This window comes from Siphateles boraxobius, unplaced genomic scaffold (genome assembly GCF_051911475.1).
Source record: "Siphateles boraxobius isolate OS27281-9 unplaced genomic scaffold, OSU_SipBor_1 5, whole genome shotgun sequence".
NCBI classification, from domain to species: Eukaryota; Metazoa; Chordata; class Actinopteri; order Cypriniformes; family Leuciscidae; genus Siphateles; species Siphateles boraxobius.
In genome coordinates this window covers 21,044,462-21,063,798 of record NW_027509141.1, presented here as the reverse complement: position 1 = coordinate 21,063,798, position 19,337 = coordinate 21,044,462, and the positions used below count along the sequence as shown (strand labels likewise).

The 19,337-nt window shown below is 36.4% G+C and overlaps 2 protein-coding genes across 4 annotated transcripts in view; one reads left to right on the top strand and one right to left on the bottom strand.

Annotated features, from left to right (window-relative positions):
- Nucleotides 1-2,850: 2,850 nt before the first annotated feature.
- On the bottom strand, nucleotides 2,851-4,893 carry thoc7 (THO complex 7). Its single transcript, XM_077203252.1, has 8 exons — nucleotides 4,769-4,893; nucleotides 4,107-4,227; nucleotides 3,824-3,951; nucleotides 3,653-3,739; nucleotides 3,509-3,566; nucleotides 3,323-3,389; nucleotides 3,164-3,233; nucleotides 2,851-3,027 (listed from the first exon to the last, which is right to left on the bottom strand). The coding sequence occupies exons 1-8, from the start codon at nucleotides 4,785-4,787 to the stop codon at nucleotides 2,969-2,971; spliced, it is 609 nt and encodes a 202-aa protein (XP_077059367.1). The 5' UTR covers nucleotides 4,788-4,893; the 3' UTR covers nucleotides 2,851-2,968.
- The window catches only part of atxn7 (ataxin 7), a 48,910-nt gene continuing 34,451 nt past the window's right edge, over nucleotides 4,879-19,337 (top strand). The window contains exons 1-4 of one of the 3 annotated variants that reach the window (XM_077203244.1): nucleotides 4,879-5,036; nucleotides 10,241-10,336; nucleotides 18,053-18,271; nucleotides 18,432-18,500. In XM_077203244.1, coding sequence (XP_077059359.1) covers nucleotides 18,061-18,271; nucleotides 18,432-18,500 — 280 coding nt within the window. In that variant the 5' untranslated portion in view covers nucleotides 4,879-5,036; nucleotides 10,241-10,336; nucleotides 18,053-18,060. Of the gene's footprint in view, nucleotides 5,037-7,298; nucleotides 7,718-10,240; nucleotides 10,337-18,052; nucleotides 18,272-18,431; nucleotides 18,501-19,337 lie in introns of those variants that run through there. The other 2 variants (XM_077203245.1, XM_077203243.1) reach the window with 2 other exon arrangements.

Below are 19,337 nucleotides of genomic sequence, written 5' to 3'. Positions count from 1 at the left end.
TAACTTGCTTTAAAATAACTGTAAAATGTGGCTACAAAAAAAATCACATAGCTTTAACACATTTCTATCAGCAGAGATTATTTCAGGGTGCAAATGCAGATTGGGTTTTCAGTAGTCTAGTGGCAAACATGGCTTCTTGTTAGCACGTATATGTCCATCAAGAGGAAATAACGGTCTCCATTGACTGAGAATGACAGTGACATTGTGAAATGGGGAAGAAAAAATCCATGTTTCCATACCTTTTCTAATTGGCCCATTATCACAGAAACCCTCGGACAAATTACGCCAAGCAAAGGCTTCCCTATTGACAATAAGATTATGCTGGGAAAGTTTTGTTTACTCGGAGAGACAACGTTCTTCATGTTTATCTAAGCAATCTGAGTCTGAGTCATCTGGATGTGTCTTCCTGAGAGCTGATCTCCATTTCCTCAGGGCAAAGGTTTTAAATCAGGAACCCAATTAGAAGCACTGCATTGACTGCTGGGACACCACTGGATTATTCATAGGATGGATGTGGCAGAATGCGTAATACTCTACTGTTCTTCATCTTGCCGTGCGTTCAGCTCAGCTGTAATTAGACAGTGGAGATAATCAGATGTTGCACACGCGGGAAGTGTTTACCTGTGTGGAAAAAAAAAACAGATAATGGAGATTTGCCTCTTATGGTGACATTGCAGATAATAACCCAATATTTTTGTCATTTTTCTGAAATGCACAAGGTAAGTATATGACAACACAGACACAGTCTTTGTCTGTTACAGAAACAACAGAGATCTTCAAAAGTGATTTGAGAATAAATGAAGCAAGCAACAAAAAGTGCACTGCAAGTATTATTAATTATTAATGAGGTTACACTTTTATTTAAAGGTGTAATTGTTACACTGTAATTATAATTACTGAGTAATATTAAGTAACTATATGTACTTACTATAGGGTAAGTACTTTAGGATTAGGTTTGGTTTAGGGTTATTTGTATGTAATTATGCATAATTTACTGTTACTTACTATGGTAAGTATATGTAACATATGTAACAAGGACACTGTAAAATAAAATGTTACCATTAATATTAACATAAATATAAATGTAATGCAAAATAACATGAAATTGATATTTATTAAAAATATGTTTATTGAAAGTGTGTGTGTGTGTGTGTGCATTGAATCTTATTTTCTAATATTTCGTTACATTTTTTAGATATTTTTTAAGATCAGCAAATTTCTTTAATGCAAATTAAAGAAAATTACGGTGAGTGTAACACTTCTATCCCGTGATTCTGGCATTCATGTCAATAATACCAAAACAATTAATAATTGATTAATTATTTGAATCATGTACAGTATATCTATCTGTCAAAAGTATATTTATCTGTTCTCTTTCTCATTGTTCCTACAAATATAAGAAAATACACAAACAAATACAAATGTATGCATCCCCAACCAGTCTTAAAAAGCCCAATTTTCCTTAGAATAGCAGTAATTTGGAGTTGTTTGGTAAATGTCATAGTTATGGTGCCGTATAACAGCTTTGAAGTAATAAAACAGCCAAATGAGGCCTTGTTTGTTAACTTTAAAATACTACAGTTTTGTGCAAATGGTAAATACACACATTTGTGATTTTGTAAATATCCTCTGACTCTAAGCTGCTGATTAAAACAACCACAAACTGTCTTTTAGGCATCAATGAAGATGCAAATGCCATAAAAGGATGACCTTTCTCTTAACATGCCATTTGAAACCTTCAAAATACAATATGTAAGCCAAAAAGTACATACCATTTAAACAACATAAGTAGGCCTACATCAGTAATTAAGAGTTAGGCATAAATGTATTTCTAACAGCTTAAAGCGATAGTTCACCCAAAAATGAAAATGTTGTCATAATTTACACACCCTCAAGTTGTTCCAAACCTGTATGAATTTCTTTCTATAAATCTCCAATTATCTGAGATTGATAGATCACGTCTAGTCGTGTTAAATATTGTGGCAGTAGCGACATCTGCTGGTTGATATGTATATAACTTAAATTTCTTTCAGTGACATATTTTGCTTGAGCTATCTTTCTTTAAAATACATACTTCTTGGTTTGATATTTTGTGCTATATAGTTATTCTAAATATTGCATAGGTGTCCAAATACTTTTAGATTTACCATTGTTTCAGCAAACAAATTAAAGGGACAGTTGACCCCAAAAATGAAAATTGTGTCATTTACTCACCCTCATGTTGTTCCAAACCTATATGAGTTACTTTTTTCTGTTGAACACAAAATACGATATTTTGAAGAATACTGGTAACCAGACAGTTGACGGCACCCATTGACTTCCATAGTATTTATTTCCTACTATGGATGTCAGTTGGTGCTGTCAACTGTTTGATTACCAACATTCTGTAAAATATCTTATTTTGTGTTCAACAGAAAAAGAAACAAAATGGAACAACATGAGGACGAGTAAATTATGACAAAATTTTAATTTTGGGGTCAACTGTCCCTTTAATGGGAGTGACTTGAGCATAAATGTTGGGTGTAAAATGTTTTTTTGGCATTCATGTGCATAGTTTCCTATTTTTATGTTGCATACAAAGTTATTTTGGTCTGACCTCACCGATAAATAAAACCACACTAAAAGTGGTAATATTTTGGTGATGTTTATTACATTCTCTCTGAACTACGACAGTTAGTTTACAGTAAAAGTAATTTCGTTTATGAAGCTTCTAGATTAAATGGCACAGTACACAATTACTGTACACAGTACAGTATAATATTTCTTTAAAGTTGGTTTAAGTTACGCTCACGAGTCCAAACGTTTACTTAGAAAGGGCCATAAGCTAAAATTCAATAACTTAAACACAGATTAAGTTTGTAAAGAAAGCACTTTAATTCTGTACATGACCAACAAAAAAAGAAAGACTAAAATGAGAGAACATCTTGTGCTCATGAAAATAAAAATAGGCACATCCTAATGCAAATGTCTAGTCTCCATTGTCCATCAGGCTCTCCTGGGTGTCGTCGCTATCCATCTTCTCATCATCTATAAAATTAACAACCACAAATTTAGATGATACAACAGCAGCTGATAAAAAACCTGATCTGAAATAAAACTAATTGTTTTAGGAATTCAGATCAATATAATGTGTCCTTTAGGATTTATTCAATAAACTACGTACTCTCCAAAGTCTGTTGAAGTTCCTGAATGGTGGTGAGAAGGACGTGGAACTGTTTCTTACGAAGTTCCAACTGAAGATGGGTTAGAGAGATCAGAGTAAATATTGTAAGATGTGTGATGTATTTCTACAAAATCATCAAGAAATATCACATTCCCTCACCTTGTCCTCCACATTCTCTTTGATGTGTGAAAGCTGCTGAAGCTCTTTGTCTAAAGCCTCGAGCTGCCTGCAGAAATAAGATCAGAAAAACACTTCACTGTCCTGTCTGTCATGTTATATAAATGACACACAGACTACAAATTTAACACACAGTGAATAAAATGCGACTTCACCTAAATAACTTACTTTAAGGTCTCATGTCTGTCTGGATGCTGCTTGATAACTCTGGCCAAAGCATCATACTCTACAAATGAGAAATACAGTAATAAATTAGTGATAAAACCAAATTAAAAAAATAATTAAAATTACTCCAAATGAGCTGTATTGAACCTTGGCGGTTTTTCCGTATTCGTTTCGCTCTCTGGATTTCCTTTTTGCACTCTGCAATTTTTTCATGGGCTGATGTTATACTTGTCTCTGTTTTGGAAGAAATTAGAATATTTTGCTACGTGATTGAACAAATGGTGATGACACCAAAGAAAGTCACACAGGCACAATTACCAATATCTGAATAGATTGCTTCATAATTCTCCATTTCTTTCAGGTTCATGTTGTACACGAGCAGGGTCTTCCCCATGGAGAATTCACATTGAGCCAAAGATGTCAACATCCTTTGATACTGGGAGAACCTGCAGCAACAAAGTCAAGCGTGAAAAGTGTTTTAACCTAAAGCTGTGGTAACTAATTGATGGAATAAGATCAAGGTATACAAGGAAAAATAAAATCTAGAGGTGGGTGTATATTTTGACCCAAGCTCGCACATTTTAATAATAGATTAAATTACCCTTCCTCGGGTGAGAAATTGGAGTGGCACCATTTGGAGAAGCTCTTCATGAGCACATTAATGCGCCTATCGTCTCCAGCTCCATCTCCATCGATCAGAAGACGCTTCCGAATGACCTCATCTGCAAAGATACAACAATACCATTTAAGTCAAGCTATACATGGGTTTAAACCACATAGCAACCAATTTGGTGGGAACTTAATTATTACAGTTAGAACCAACATAGTCACACACGACATGCTTAATTAACGTACTCTGTTCATTACTGTAATCTTCCAAGAAAGACAAACTTTGATACAATATATAAACATGTATTTAAACATACAATTCTGGTATACACACACACACACACACACACACACACACACACACAAACACACACACACTCACACACAAAGTCTTTCCAAATTCACACTAATTTCGATGGAATCGCAGTGAATACAATAAGAGATACATACATCATTTTTGTGCATTTCTTTAGTGAATCAGTTCTAGCATATCACATGGCTAACTAGCAATGATTCCTCATGTTGATCTCATTCATCTCATGAAGTTCCTTTAGTTTACAAAAACACATAGTCGGGCACAGTTGTAATTAGTCATACTGGTTTGCCAAATAAATAGCAAACACAAAATAAACACCAAAACAAAGAAATTCTTACCATCGGTGATGCTACCCATTCTCCAATAGGCTAACTGAACTATTCGAAAAAACTTTATTGACAGGCGCGCGCGTGGACACACAAGGCATCAGCGCTCCGCCTCTGTTGCGAAGCAAATGAGCCGAACCCGTCGACCCCACGGCACGCATCACAGCAAATATCGTTTTTATGGTTTTGTTTCATCATTATTGAGTCAGTTCAAAGTTATGAGTAAAATACTCTTTCAAACGTTTCACCCATTCGTATGACTTCCAGAAATGCTGTATCGGTAAGTAGTTCAGTAGTTTTTGACAGTGGCTCGTTTCCGTGAATCGGTTCACTAGAACAGTTCGTTTAAAAGGACCTTTTCAAAAACCGATTCAGCAATTCTTTTACGCCTTAACGTCAGTTATGTTGCATGGATATGTTGTATCCATGATGCAGCTTATACAATTTATTTAAAATTTATATCATTTATTTAGGACATAAATATAATACGGATTTATGGTAAGAAATAGTAGGCCTACATGGGTTAAAACAATTTAGCAAGTCTTTACCCATAATGTCAGTTCAGTTTGTTGTTGCCATTATTCAGCTTCTAAAAACAAAGTCATTAATATAGGCTAATATGGAACTCACTGAACATAAATATAGCCTAATATGCATCTACATTAAGAAATATGACTGAAACGTTTTTTCATGTTTTGTTTAGGCTACTATCAGCTCGCTGTTTCTCAATTCAGAAGCTGCATCCTTCGAAGGCCAGGTCTTAATCCACGTTATTCCTACGTCCCATGACGCTTTGCGCGAATTATGGGTGTAACTTCTGTAAACAATCAGTGAAAGACTAGCTCTATGGACACAATAATATATATTTTTTAAACTGTGTACAATGACATTACAGTATTCTACTCACCCTTCAATTTATTGAACATTAAAAGGACATTTAAAAGTGTAAAAGCCTCAACAATGTACTTTCAACAGACCCTGAAAAAAAAGAAGATTCTTTGTGCATTCCAGTGAATTATTAATGGCATATCGTAAATTAACCCGTTAAGAACAGACCACAAATGTGCAGTATATGTTGTCCTCTTACCTTTGGTAGTGAAGGTCAGACTGAGCGTGGTTAAAGCAGGGGACACACTTAACGACTAGCTGAACATTCTAAGACTGAACTGAACACACTTACAGACTTTTCAACGATTGGAGCAGATTTTATACACAAGTCAGAGACAGTTGCGTACAGTCGGTGTTTAAAATCTGCTCCAGTCATTGGTAACAGTGTTCAGTTCAGTCTTAGAGTGTTTCAGCTAACATTAGTCGTTAAGCTGAAATGGCCTACTGAGGACTGTTCTTGTCGCCTAGCAACTGATGCAATTGATGAGTGACAGATTTGTTTGAAAGTTATTAAACTGTCTGAAAACAAAACAGGGTTCACAAACGGTCTAACGATTTTGTGAACAGATTCAACTTATTTACTGAACAGACCCAATTGAAAAGTTTCAGGAATCGCTACAGCCTAACTACCATTTTTCTCATTGTTATATCTCCAACAATTCATTTCAAATTTGTGTGCAAACATTCAAACCATTAGTATGTCTTCCAGAAATGCTGTAGGTCTTTATGCAGTTTGGTAGTTTTTGACAGAGGTGGTGTGGTAGGTCTGACTTATTCGGTGAATAGGGTTGATTAGAACAGTTCATTTTAAAGAACTGTTTTTTAAAAAAAGAGTTAGCATTTCTTACACCATAACATTAGTTTAGTTTTCTATAGCCATAATTCAGCTCATACAAGCATAATTTAGAACATGGAATGCTAGGGGCTCTGTGGAAAGTTTAGACAAAAAAAAAACTAAAAAAGATTAAACTAAGTACCTAAATGAACAAATAAATTCAATTAAATAATAAACTAATTGAAATGAATACATTTTAATTTACCTAACTAAATAAATAAATTCGGTGCAAAAGCATTCGATAAACAAATACATTCAATTAAATGATACACTAATTAAAATAAAAACATTACTTTAACTTTTTTTTATTTTAATAGCTGTATTAAACTATTTTTTTTTAAATAGACCCTATTTGATTAAAATAGTACAGTAGTAGCCTACTACAGAGAGAAAACACAATGTAATATAATCAACATAATTTTCTTTATACTTGAAATGATGTAGCCTAACCGTTTTCATGTTTTAATATACTCTTAATAGCTCACTCACTCATCATCGGTTCATATCCGAAACGGGTCTCGGTTCAACGAGTCTTTGTGAACCGGTTCAACTTATTCATTATAAAGATCCGACTCACAAAATTCCCTAATCGTTACAGCATATCCCTAAACTACAAGTTTTTTCTTCTTCTCGTTATTAGATAGCCAAAGTCATTTTAAAGTTGTTTCGGCTGCATGTGTATACGATTAGTGTGATTTTAGTTCTGTATGCAGTTTAATAGTGATCTAACATTATAGCGAAGTCCAGTCTGCGTTTCAAAACCCAGTGAGTTACCTACTTAGAAAGCCTATTTGGGTGCCCGAGGGCGCGTCTGAGAAGCACGAAACGCTGTCGTGAAAGCGTCCCAACAGCTCAAATGACTCACAAACACGCAGAGGAACGTAACAAGCAGTTGGATGCCAACCGCCGTTAAAGAATGAAGAAGAAGAACGCGTAACAAGCGCGCGTACGACGCCCAGAAAAGCTGTCTAGGCAGTCAGCGCTCACGTTTTTGACAAACCACCATCCTGTCCAGTGACAGGCGTGCTCGGTGCATGCGTGCTGTTGGAGTCAGCCAGTGACGTTCTTGTCCCAGAATGCTGCCTGGTAAACAGACATGGAAGCACCTGGTGAAGACCTCCACAGTCACTGAGCACTACACTCGCTCTTTGAACTGATCTTCATTTTGAATACACCCTAAAGCCTGCGCCTTTGTTCTCTCTGGCACTCTACCGGGACCGCTGAAGTCCAGGGCATTGGTAAGAGAACAATGATGACATCGAGATCAGCTGCTAATGTCTGTTCTGCCAGTTAGCCAGTTGCATGCTACAGCAGTGCCACCAATGGCTCAGCTGCTCAGTTAGCGAGGAAGCTAAACCTGCTGCCGTACCCCCCTCCCCCTCTTATGTGTGTAACATTTTATTTTGGTGATGTAATACTTAAGTTTACTTTGTTCGTTTCGCACCGACGACAAACCCGCTATGTTTAGTCCTTGTAGAAAACTTGTTTTAGGAGCCTTTCTAAAGACTTGTGGATCTCGCCATTATTGCTTTCACTTTCCCAAGTGCACTTGCTCGTTTTTGAAGTTACATGGTGGATGCGAACAAGTGGACAGGGCAAGAAATTAATGGAGCCATAAGAGTGGAAACATTAGCAAAACACTTACAAAACTTGAAGGACATGACGTTTGAAAGAAGGCTTTTAAAGTGGTAAATGAAACTTTACACAAAAGGGGCATCATTGAGGAGGGGACGAGCAGGGTTTTTTTCAGACCACACACTCAAACACACATACAGTCAAATAAAATGATTGTGTTTATATATATTGTTTGTATACATTGTATATATATTTTTTTCAGTAACACTTTACAATAAGGTTTCATTTGTTAACTACATTAGTAAACATCATGAACTAACAATGAAAAATGCTTCTAAAACTTATAGTAACATAAGTTCATGTTAACTTTAACATCTTCTAATACATGCTTAAAATCCAAAATTGTTTCTGTCAATGTTATAATATTTAATGGACCTGCACTAACATGAACTAACAATGAATAGTCGCATTTGTATTAACTAACATTAACAATGATCAATAAATACTGTAGCAAAGTGTTAGATCGGATGGATCTCACATCTTACCCCGGCTCCTCTCAAAAAATATTTTGTCTGGTATCCAAAACCAGTAAAACCTGTCAAAAGCAAGTCTTGTCTGGTACCTAAAACTCTAATAACTTCTATCCGCCTGAGAGTTTGGCTGAGAAAGTCAGGAAAGTGCAGAAGGAGATGAAGTGATGGTAATAAAAAAGAAGAGTTTAATGAATAATCGTAGTTTTCTTAATCGTATGTTTCAATGCTCAGACTATGTCTGACCAGTACAAATCCAACAAGTGTTTTTATACCAAAGCAGAAGCGTCGTTTACATGCTGTGATGTTTAAAATCTTGAAATGAAGGAATTCTCGTATCTCTTACATTCTATTACTCATAAAGACAAACATCCCTTGAACCTTTCAATCATAAGATTAAACGACAATAGAAAGGAAATGTAGTAATATAAAATAAACAAACATAAAATAACAAATCAGTAAACCTAATCAAACGACGAATAAATGCTTAAATAATAAATCAAATGATAACTACATAAATGATTTTAAAATTAAATGTATATACACAACAGATTGACTATTGCTTCAAATTAAAACCTCATGGCTCATGCTGTTTTCACTGTAGTTCAAAGATGTTGGAACAAACAAGCTTTGTATGTAAGGGCTCTAGCTGTGCATGCCATATTTGGAATATTAATTGTTTTTAGTGTAACTGTTGACAAAGAGTGGGTGTCTGCACTGGAAACGGAAAGATCTTTCATATTTCTGTCGATTGGTAGAAACACTGTAGGGGAAATCTTTTAACATCACAAAGAACACCTCATCATAAGTCATCATAAGTCATTCAGCCTCCGTTTCCCTCAACACTTGATGCATAATGCATTCATCACCTTCCATTGACACAAACAACAGGCTAATAGTCATTCAGTTAACATCGGAATGATGCTGTTTGTGTATGTCTATTATTTCCTTATAATTGATTCAGATGTGTATCGTAATGGCTTACCAGAAACATTTTTCATTTTACATAAATGGATGAAGTCATACAGTGCAAATTCTCCTTTTTTCCATGTAAGTTAATTAGGTTATGATTTTGATGTTGAACTGAGCATATGGTAGAAAGTCAAAACATTTTCACTTGTTCCTTATATCCCTGAGACGGATTATGAAGCTGTCAACTGAAGGGCTCTCAAATGGTTAGCCGGGGATAGTCGTTATTGGATTGGATTACTCTGTAGCGACGGGCTCCTCCTTAAGTAGATCTTGAGCTAGTAAAAAACTGTAAGGAAAGCAACAGTAAGATTCTGTTGGCCTTAGGTCAGGAAGGCTCCTCTGTCAAAAACAACACAGTCTCATGGCAGTTCATAGCTATTTTACGTTTTGACAAATTGTCTAATTCGTATGAATTTTGCATGTTCTTTTTGTACAATCTGCTTACTCCCCAGTGGCTGTTAGGGAATGATCCTCATGCTTACTTTTTTCAAAAAATCTTTCATCTTTGTATGCTTCACATCATATGAATTTGATATGAAATTGCCACCTGGTAAAATAGTTATGTTTTCCCTTGAGATTGGGTTAGTCAAAAAACAAACGGTCAATTCCCTAAGCTGTGATTAGTACACACTGAGTATGGAAACAATGCTGCTAACATGCCTTTCCTTTGTTTCCTTTCCACAGATTCCCTCACTAGCTTGTGTGGCAGTCTGGAATCACCAAAGCTGATGAGGATCTACTGACTTGACCAGTGTTGTTCCAATTTTTACTTTTGACAAGGTATGATGTGTTAACAAAGAGAAACTTATAAACACTATTTCACTCTAGGGTTTATTTTTTTAGGGTTAGAAGGTATTTTTAAGTCACAGCAGGTATAACTATATCTTTAATGGGCTATGGTATTGAATTGTTTATAGATTCATTATTATACAGTAAAGGCCTGTTCATACCAAGGACGATAACTATAAAGATAACGATAAAGATGTAGTTCTAAAAATCGTTCTCAATATTAAAGAATAGCGGTTTACACCACAGCTATAACGATAACAGTACAGTTGTCGGAATCACTTTCATAATGATTTTATCCAGCTGATGAATGATAAAATCATTGACAGCCAATTAGAATCCATCCTGCTGTAATGACCTCAAGCATTTAAAGTGACAGACATGCATGCGCTTAGAATAAACAGAACGATATTGTCTGCTGTTGTTTACGCTTATATAGTTGGGGTGTAACAATACCCTCATGTCACGAACAGATATATATCACGATACTGAACTCACAATACGATATTATTGCGATAATTCAAGACATACGGTAAAAGGTTTACAAAAAATGCATTGATTGATTAAAATGATACATTTGGTATTACTTTGGGGGTGAAAATGAATAGGCTTTGAATTGGTGCTGGTAACCCAATACACAGGACAATGGTGACAGGGCAATACAAGTATTCATGATTCTGAAACTAAAAAATTTAGACAGATATGCTTGCACTGTCACTGACTATATATATTTAAAATAAAGTAGGATACTTTTTACTGGTAACATAAAACATTTGGCATTATCAGGACCCACAAATATTCCCCCATTGCATTATACACTCACCTAAAGGATTATTAGGAACACCACACTAATACTGTGTTTGACCCCCTTTCGCCTTCAGAACTGGCTTAATTCTACGTGGCATTGATTCAACAAGGTGCTGAAATCATTCTTTAGAAATGTTGGCCCATATTGATAGGATAGCATCTTGAAGTTGATGGAGATTTGTGGGATGCACATCCAGGGCACGAAGCTCCCGTTCCACCACATCCCAAAGATGCTCTATTGGGTTGAGATCTGGTGACTGTGGGGGCCATTTTAGTACAGTGAACTCATTTTCATGTTCAAGAAACCAATTTGAAATGATTCAAGCTTTGTGACATGGTGCATTATCCTGCTGGAAGTAGCCATCAGAGGATGGGTACATGGTGGCCATAAAGGGATGAACATGGTCAGAAAACAATGCTCAGGTGGGCCGTGGCATTTAAACGATGCCCGATTAGCACTAAGCAGTGTTAATTTCGTTGACGAAAATAACGATGAAAATTATTCGTCAACGACATTTTTTCACAGACGAAAACGAGACGATAACTAAATAAAACCTAGTTTTGAATGACAAAGACTATGACGAAAATCTATTGACATTTTCGTCAACGAATAAAAACTAGACGAAAATGTTAGATAGTGACGATTTGGGAAGCGATCCGTCAGAACTGATGTCCAGCGTGTGTGGTAGATGCACACATTTGTAGGCTACTGTAACGTGATCTACCCCGCGGTCATAAAACGTTAAAAAATGTGAACGTCTGGGAGAATGAGTAGAGCAGACATATAGATCTCTGAATAAGAGTGACGATGCAAAAAAGAGCTCTATTCGGTGCGGTTTTCTTTGGGCACACACCTAACCCGAAGCGTGCAGTCATGCACAATACACCTACAGCGCGCGAGTAGGCTACTGAATTGAGCTCTCTTTCGTGTCTGAATGGAGAAATACACAACAGTATGTCTAAATGTCCTTTTTGGAGAGTATTCATGTAAACTATGCTGGTTATGTCTTAAACTGTGAGTGTGTCGGATGTGCATCAGTGCAATTGTATCCGCATGTCATTGGACATGATCCGACGTCTTAAAGTGACAGTGGCAATAAACCTAATGCGGTCCGTGTCCTTAATTTTGATCAAGCAACAAAAGAAAAAGAGAAAAGCATTCACTGTTTGTTAATAGCTTTAATAAGGATTAATTATATTTAATTCATACAAATAAATATGTCTGCTTGAAAGAATAAAGAATGATGTGTAAGTAGTTATAAGGAATGAATATATCATTCATTGTAAATAAGACTGTGTTGTACTTTAGGAAAAGTGGTTTTATTTCATTTTAAGATATTTTTTAAGTAACAGCAGTTAAATCTGTATCTGTATTGCATGTTCAAACTTAAAAATCATTCATATTAATAGGTTAATAGATGTTTTCTCCAGGAGTATATGGGTTTGGAAATTTTAGAGAAATTCTAAATTAATGCATTACAATTGAACTAAACCCATTATATTTTAGTCGTAGATTTAGTAGATTTACTGTAGATTTAGTCGTCTAAAATGTTATTGTATTTCGTCGACTAAAACTAGACTAAAACTAAAACAATTCAGATGACTAAAATATGACTAAAACTAAATGGCATTTTAGTCAAAAGACTAAGACTAAAACTAAATCAAAATTTGATGACAAAATTAACACTGGCACTAAGGGGCCTAAAGTGTGCCAAGAAAACATCCCCCACACCATACACCAGCACCACCAGCCTGCACAGTGGTAACAAGGCGTGATGGATCCATGTTCTCATTCTGTTTACGGCAAATTCTGACTCTACCATCTGAATGTCTCAACAGAAATCGAGAGTCATCAGACCAGGCAACATTTTTCCAGTTTTTTATAACTGTCCAATTGTGGTGAGCTCTTTCAAATTGTAGCCTCTTTTTCCTATTTGTAGTGGAGATGAGTGGTACCCGGTGGGGTCTTCTGCTGTTGTAGCCCATCCGCCTCAAGGTTGTGCGTGTTGTGGCTTCACAAATGCTTTGCTGCATACCTCGGTTGTAACGAGTGGTTATTTCAGTCAAAGTTGCTCTTCTATCAGCTTGAATCAGTCGGCCCATTCTCCTCTGACGTCTAGCATCAACAAGGCATTTTCGCCCACAGGACTGCCGCATACTGGATGTTTTTCCCTTTTCACACCATTCTTGTAAACCCTAGAAATGGTTGTGCGTGAAAATCCCAGTAACTGATAGGGCTGTGAACCTACACTGGTCTCACGGTTCGGTTCGGTTACAATTATCATGTCATCGATTCAGTTCAATTCGGTATCACAATGCATTTCGATGCACCGCATCCTCAATTTTCAAATTTACTTTAAAAGTGATCCGTGCGCGTGCGTGTGTGTTCGTCTGTTCGGGAAGTCGCAGTGACAGAAACAGTGACATTCCAGTTTGAATTTCAAAGGCCTGTTTATGCCATTAAGAAAATTAAATTTTATCAAATCAATTTTGTTTTAAAGAAATTTTTATTTAAAAGCAGCTCTCATTCATCAGTGTATATGTCACCATTAGAGGCATCAACCGTCGAGAGTTCACTGTTGAAGATGACGATCATTTATAATCACCCGTAACAACACAGAATAATTGTAATTTCACCATCGGCTGGCAGCGAATACTTAAATCAGAGAACAATATTGAGGCGGGTGGATAATTTGTTTTGGCTGCGGATTCGAGTGACGTTGAAGCTCATTCTCTTACTCTAAAGCAGTCCGGCTCTGCCAGGCGTAACAGCTCGGGGTGAACACGGCTAACATTGTTTATCAAGTTAATATAGCTATTACCTCCTGCCTATTCTATTTGTGCGTGACATGAGCGCACACAGCGCGTGTCTTCTCCAGGTCGTGCTTACCAGGTTGTTCATAAAAGCCGAAATGTGTCCAGATGTAGGCTTTTAAAGTAGCTGGAGCATTTTTAATTATGCGCACACATCTCGCCTCCCTCTGCCAGTGTATGGTATCACGACAAAGCACATACGTGACAAATGACGTCAGAAAAGCGTCAGTACATTATAACCGGTTATGGTCTATTACTGAACCGATAACCGAATCGTCCTTGTCTGCATCGCGATGCATCGTAGAAAAGATTAATTTCGACACCCCTAGTAACGGAGCAGATTGTGAAATACTCAGACCGGGCCGTCTGGCACCAACAACCATGCCACGCTCAAAATTGCTTAAATCACCTTTCTTTCCCATTCTGACATTCAGTTTGGAGTTCAGGAGATTGTCTTGACCAGGACCACACCCCTAAATGCATTGAAGCAACTGCCATGTGATTGGTTGATTAGATAATTGCATTAATGAGAAATTGAACAGGTGTTCCTAATAATCCTTTAGGTGAGTGTACATTATATTCAACATTATATATAGTAGTTTGTAGTACTGACACTAAAACTCTGTAAACTTGAGTTTTTTTCTCACTGTAATTTTCATTTTGGGTGAGCTATGCACAATGCAGATTGTCACTATCCACGATATATATATATATATATATATTTTTTTTGTATTGTGATATATTGGGACACAATGTATTGTTACACCCCATAATATAGTTATCTTTATTGTTATCGTGCTTGGTGTGAATGGATCTTAAGGACTAGTCCTCTTATATTAAGATATGGCATTATTTTTCACAGTGGAAACCAATTTGAATACATTTAAAGGTGCATTGTGTAATATTTGGGAGGATCTGTTGACAGAAATGCAATATCATATAAATAACTATGTTTTCAGTGGTGTATAAAGACCTTACTTAATGAACCTTTATGTTTTTATTACCTTAGAATCAGCCATTTCTATCTACATACACCACGGGTCCCCTTACATTGAAATGTGCCGACATGTTTCTACAGTTGCCCTAAACGGACAAACGCCTTTTGTCACAAATGTTTGTGGTTCTTCGTGCAAAGAAGCAAGTTAAAGTCAGCGAATAGAACACTGACACAATGATAAACAAGTAACAATAATATTCGCAATAACATCGTTTTACTAAATAATTAAGTAAACATAATTTATCTTTGTAAAAAAAACTCATTGCTTAACTGGCTAATCTCTGCATGTCTCAGACGACGACATCTTTTCCTGTCGGCCACCGTAACTTTTGTTGGTTGCAATTCGCAACCTCACCCTTAGATGCCGCTAAAAATTACACATTGCACCTTTAAAGGGTTAGTCCACCCAAAAATTAAAATAATCCTAAAATTTATTCACCCTCAAGCCATCCTAGGTGTATATGACTTTCTTCTTTCAGCCAAACACAAATAGTTATATAAAAAATATCCTGGCTCTTGAAAGCTTTATAATAGGAGTGAATGGTACCATTATTAAACCCAAAACAGCGCATCTATCCATCATAAAAGTAATCCATACGGCTCTAGGGGGTTAATAAAAGCCTTTTGTAAGAGAAATATCCATATTTATAACTTTATCAACTATATTCACTGGCTTCCGCCGGTTACGGCCATACGCGAGTCAGGTGGAAGAGTGAACTCTGACCTGGCGCATGATGTGTTGACGAACACGGAAGCGTAAAATGAGAATTTTTAAAGATAAATATCGGAGGAGCTTGAGTTTGTTGCCCAGCCTTATTTGTTTGAACTGCGAGAGGCATCTACTCTCACCTAACCTTACGCTACTCCTACATCCTACATCTGGGAACTTGACTCTCTCGTGAACGCGTGGTCTAACATTACTGGAAGATAGTAATTACCATCTATAAAGTTATAATTATATTTATTTTTCTTACAAAAACACATCGCTTCACTTCAGAAGGCCTTTATTAACCCCCTGGAGTCGTATGGATTGCTTTTATGATGGATGGATGGATGGATGGATGGATGGATGGATGGATGGATGGATGGATGGATGGATGGATGGATGTGCTTTTTTGTGCTTCAAAAAAATGGTACCATTCACTGCCAATATAAAGCTGGATGTGCCAGGATATTTTTTTATTATAACTCCGATTTTGTTTGGCTGAAAGAAGAAAGGCATGTACACTTAGGATGTAAATGGGATAATTTTCATGGGGAAACAGAGTAAATACTGTTAATAAAAACATTTTTGCAGTAAATTTGTAAAATTACCCAGCTCTTGCATATCCTACAGACTTACTTTTGTTTAATATAAACACATACATTTAGGTAATGACTTGTTGTAATTTGACTGCATAAATCACACAATCAACTTTCTTTGCATCTGATTAAGACATGTTTGCCTCTACTATCTGTTCTTATTCTAGATGAATTGGCCCTGACATATTTGATTGTGTATGAGACACATTCTTGCAAGAGGAGAAATGGCTAAGTATAGCCTAGAAATTATTTGCTAATGCCTGTGCTCCAAAATGTGATTCATAACAAATGGCTGATCAGAGTACATTAAATTTAGAGCATGCACGTATTTATATACTTTATAACAGTCTTACCTCTAACTTTAATTATCAACCAGGTGTTTGTGAAAGTTTGGTAAAGAATTGCAGCAATGCCGTTTGCCGAGTCATACTGTTCTTTGGATAAATGACTGTGTTGAAAATGTCAAGTTACTCAGTATTTGATGTTCAGTGCATCAAATGATTCATTTCTGGCTGTCATTAAAATGGCCTGCCAACCTGCCATGTAGAAGTCTCTCCATTGTTCGCCATATACACTATTGTTTTAACCTCTTCAATCCCCAATTTTTTAAGTAAACACATGTTTTGCTCCTTGGATTGCCAAATGTAACAAACTGCATGAATTGAAAAAAAATATTTTAATAAATTATGTTTTATTTCTAGTCACAATTGCAACCGGGGGAAACTAGAGAGTCAAATATTTCTCTGATTGCTCATCAAGACCAAACAAACAATAATTATTTAATATTTGATTTTACTATCAAGCAATTGTGGGCAAATAGGAATGGTAATCTTTGAATAAAAGCACATTTCTTTTGACTTTTATGCTTTAGTAATGTAACAATTTATAATGCAAATAAATAAAATGGGGCTCTGAGTTTCCTACTGGTCACAAATGTGACCATGGACATGTTTACATGTTTTGTGATCAAGTTTTATATGAAAAAGCAATCTTACTAATACAATTAAAATAGACTATTTAAATATAAATATTTAATAATTGGTAGTTGTATCTGTATGAACTGTTTTACATGCTTCCTTTCAGTGGGACAAACTGAAATGAAACAGCTCTAGTCTTGACTATTTACACAAAAAGAATGTTCACATGAAATCAAGACAGTATGCACTTTTATTTATATTTGATGACGCTGTATAAAATAAGCTACATAAACAAAATTTTTAGACCCTTCAAAATCGAAAGTAAATTTGGTAAAAAAACAAAACAAAAACAAGAAACAGTACTAGTGGGATTAGATTGTTCAGCATTTTGTTTTTTTTGGTCAAAGAAAGTCATACAAAGGAATAGGTGTATTTTTTTTCTTCGAAAAAGTATCTGGATTTAATTTGTCTATAGCCTGTTTCCTTATTGTCATGTCCTAAATTTAGGGGCGTCAATATCAAGAGAATGGGGAATTCCCAAGTCCGTTGAGACGTGTTTAAAATTCTTTTTTTTTAAATATAATAATAAAAAAACATATTAAGATATACGTTTTAATATGTGTGACAGTATAATAAGAAAAACATTCCGGTGAAACCTATATGCCCACATTATTTCGCGCATACTCTTGAGTGAAGGGAAGTTTTGAGGTCGTCCATAAACTTTTATCTCTGTAATCTGCTCTTAACGTAGCCTATGTTTCGAAACACGCCCCCGGGGGGAGACGACAGAACTCGTGAATGAATCGCTCGTTCGGCTCAATGTCATTCATTGAAGGAATCCGCTCGGCTCATTGCTGTGTTGTTACATTGTAGCGGAAAGAATGTCGGAAAGGGCCGATGATGACGTCAGGGGGGAGCAGCAGCAGCGCAGAGCGGCCAGGCTGAAGCAGCAGCAGACACAGCTCCAGCGGGGAGAAGCCTCCACAGCAATGGCGACTGTGGCGGAGCGCAGATCCCTGCCTAGTCCTGAAATAATGCTGGGACAGCCTTGGAGCAGCTGGGTCGATGCTGTGAAACTCTACGGGAGCGACGGTGAGTTGATCGGCCGCCGTCGGCCATTGCGTTTCAGCGGGCAGCCGCGTCAGATCGCGAGCGTTTGCCCGACTGCGTGCAGTTCTGAAATATTAAGAAACGCGAGAACAAGCCAGCAAGTGTAACTATTTATGTAACACGACCCAAATTGCTCCCTCAGGTACAGAATTGGAAGAAAGTTTGAAAGAGTGCGGGAAAAATCGCGAAGCCATGAGACTCTGCAGAGACGGTGAGTAGTGTTGCTTTCTCTGGTCAAAGGTGTGTTTTTGTTTTGGTGGTGTGTCCACACTTTACACGCACCGGTTCACTGTGAAACAAGTGCGGCTGACTTTTGACAGAACTGTCCCTGAAAACTCTGCTCTTACGATAGTCAAAAGTGTTAGAAACTAGCTTTTTAATGTGTTTGTTTACGTAGATTGTTCTATAGAAACACTATACATGGGTTGCATGTTAGCACATGTGAGTTGGAGGTAAAATTAAAAGACTTTAAAAGTAGAATACATGCTATATACACGTAATTGGCATGCTTGAAATGTTTTAAATGTTTTCAGACACCATTATAACATTTTAATAGAAACCTGCAAGCGTAGTATAATATTTTAATAAGTTAACTCTAGTCACACATTTTGTTTTGATACACTAAGTATTTAAATGTCAGAGTTATGCAGTCTGGATTGTATGCTGAATTATACTTATCTATTACACATCTCTATCGAATATTTAGATTCTGATTAGTCAAATATTTTCTGTATAAGGGACAGTTTATCCAGGAAATAATTCTGTGTTTCTGCGTCCTCTAAAAGTACTAATACTAACGCCATTTAAATACAATTTCAGTATTTCATGCACATGTAAAACCCCCCAAATTACGATAACTCAAACCATTTGAGTAAACCAATTGCCTTAAACCATTTATGCTTTAAAACTAATATTTACTGAGTCCACATAAAGAGAGTATTCCTTAAATTAAACAATACATCCACTTAAATACTGTATGTAATAAAAATTTATTAAATTGCTTGCCATTGCTTGCCAATCAGCATCACTGTGCTCAAGTGTGCACAGC

Bases quoted from the DNA above. Each gene is read 5' to 3' on its own strand.
- thoc7 (XM_077203252.1), bottom strand. The intron at 3,952-4,106 runs GTAATTTAATCT...TTGTTGCTGCAG, and splicing joins AATTTCTCACCCGAGGAAGG to GTTCTCCCAGTATCAAAGGA. The intron at 3,234-3,322 runs GTGAGGGAATGT...ACCCATCTTCAG, and splicing joins AAGAGAATGTGGAGGACAAG to TTGGAACTTCGTAAGAAACA.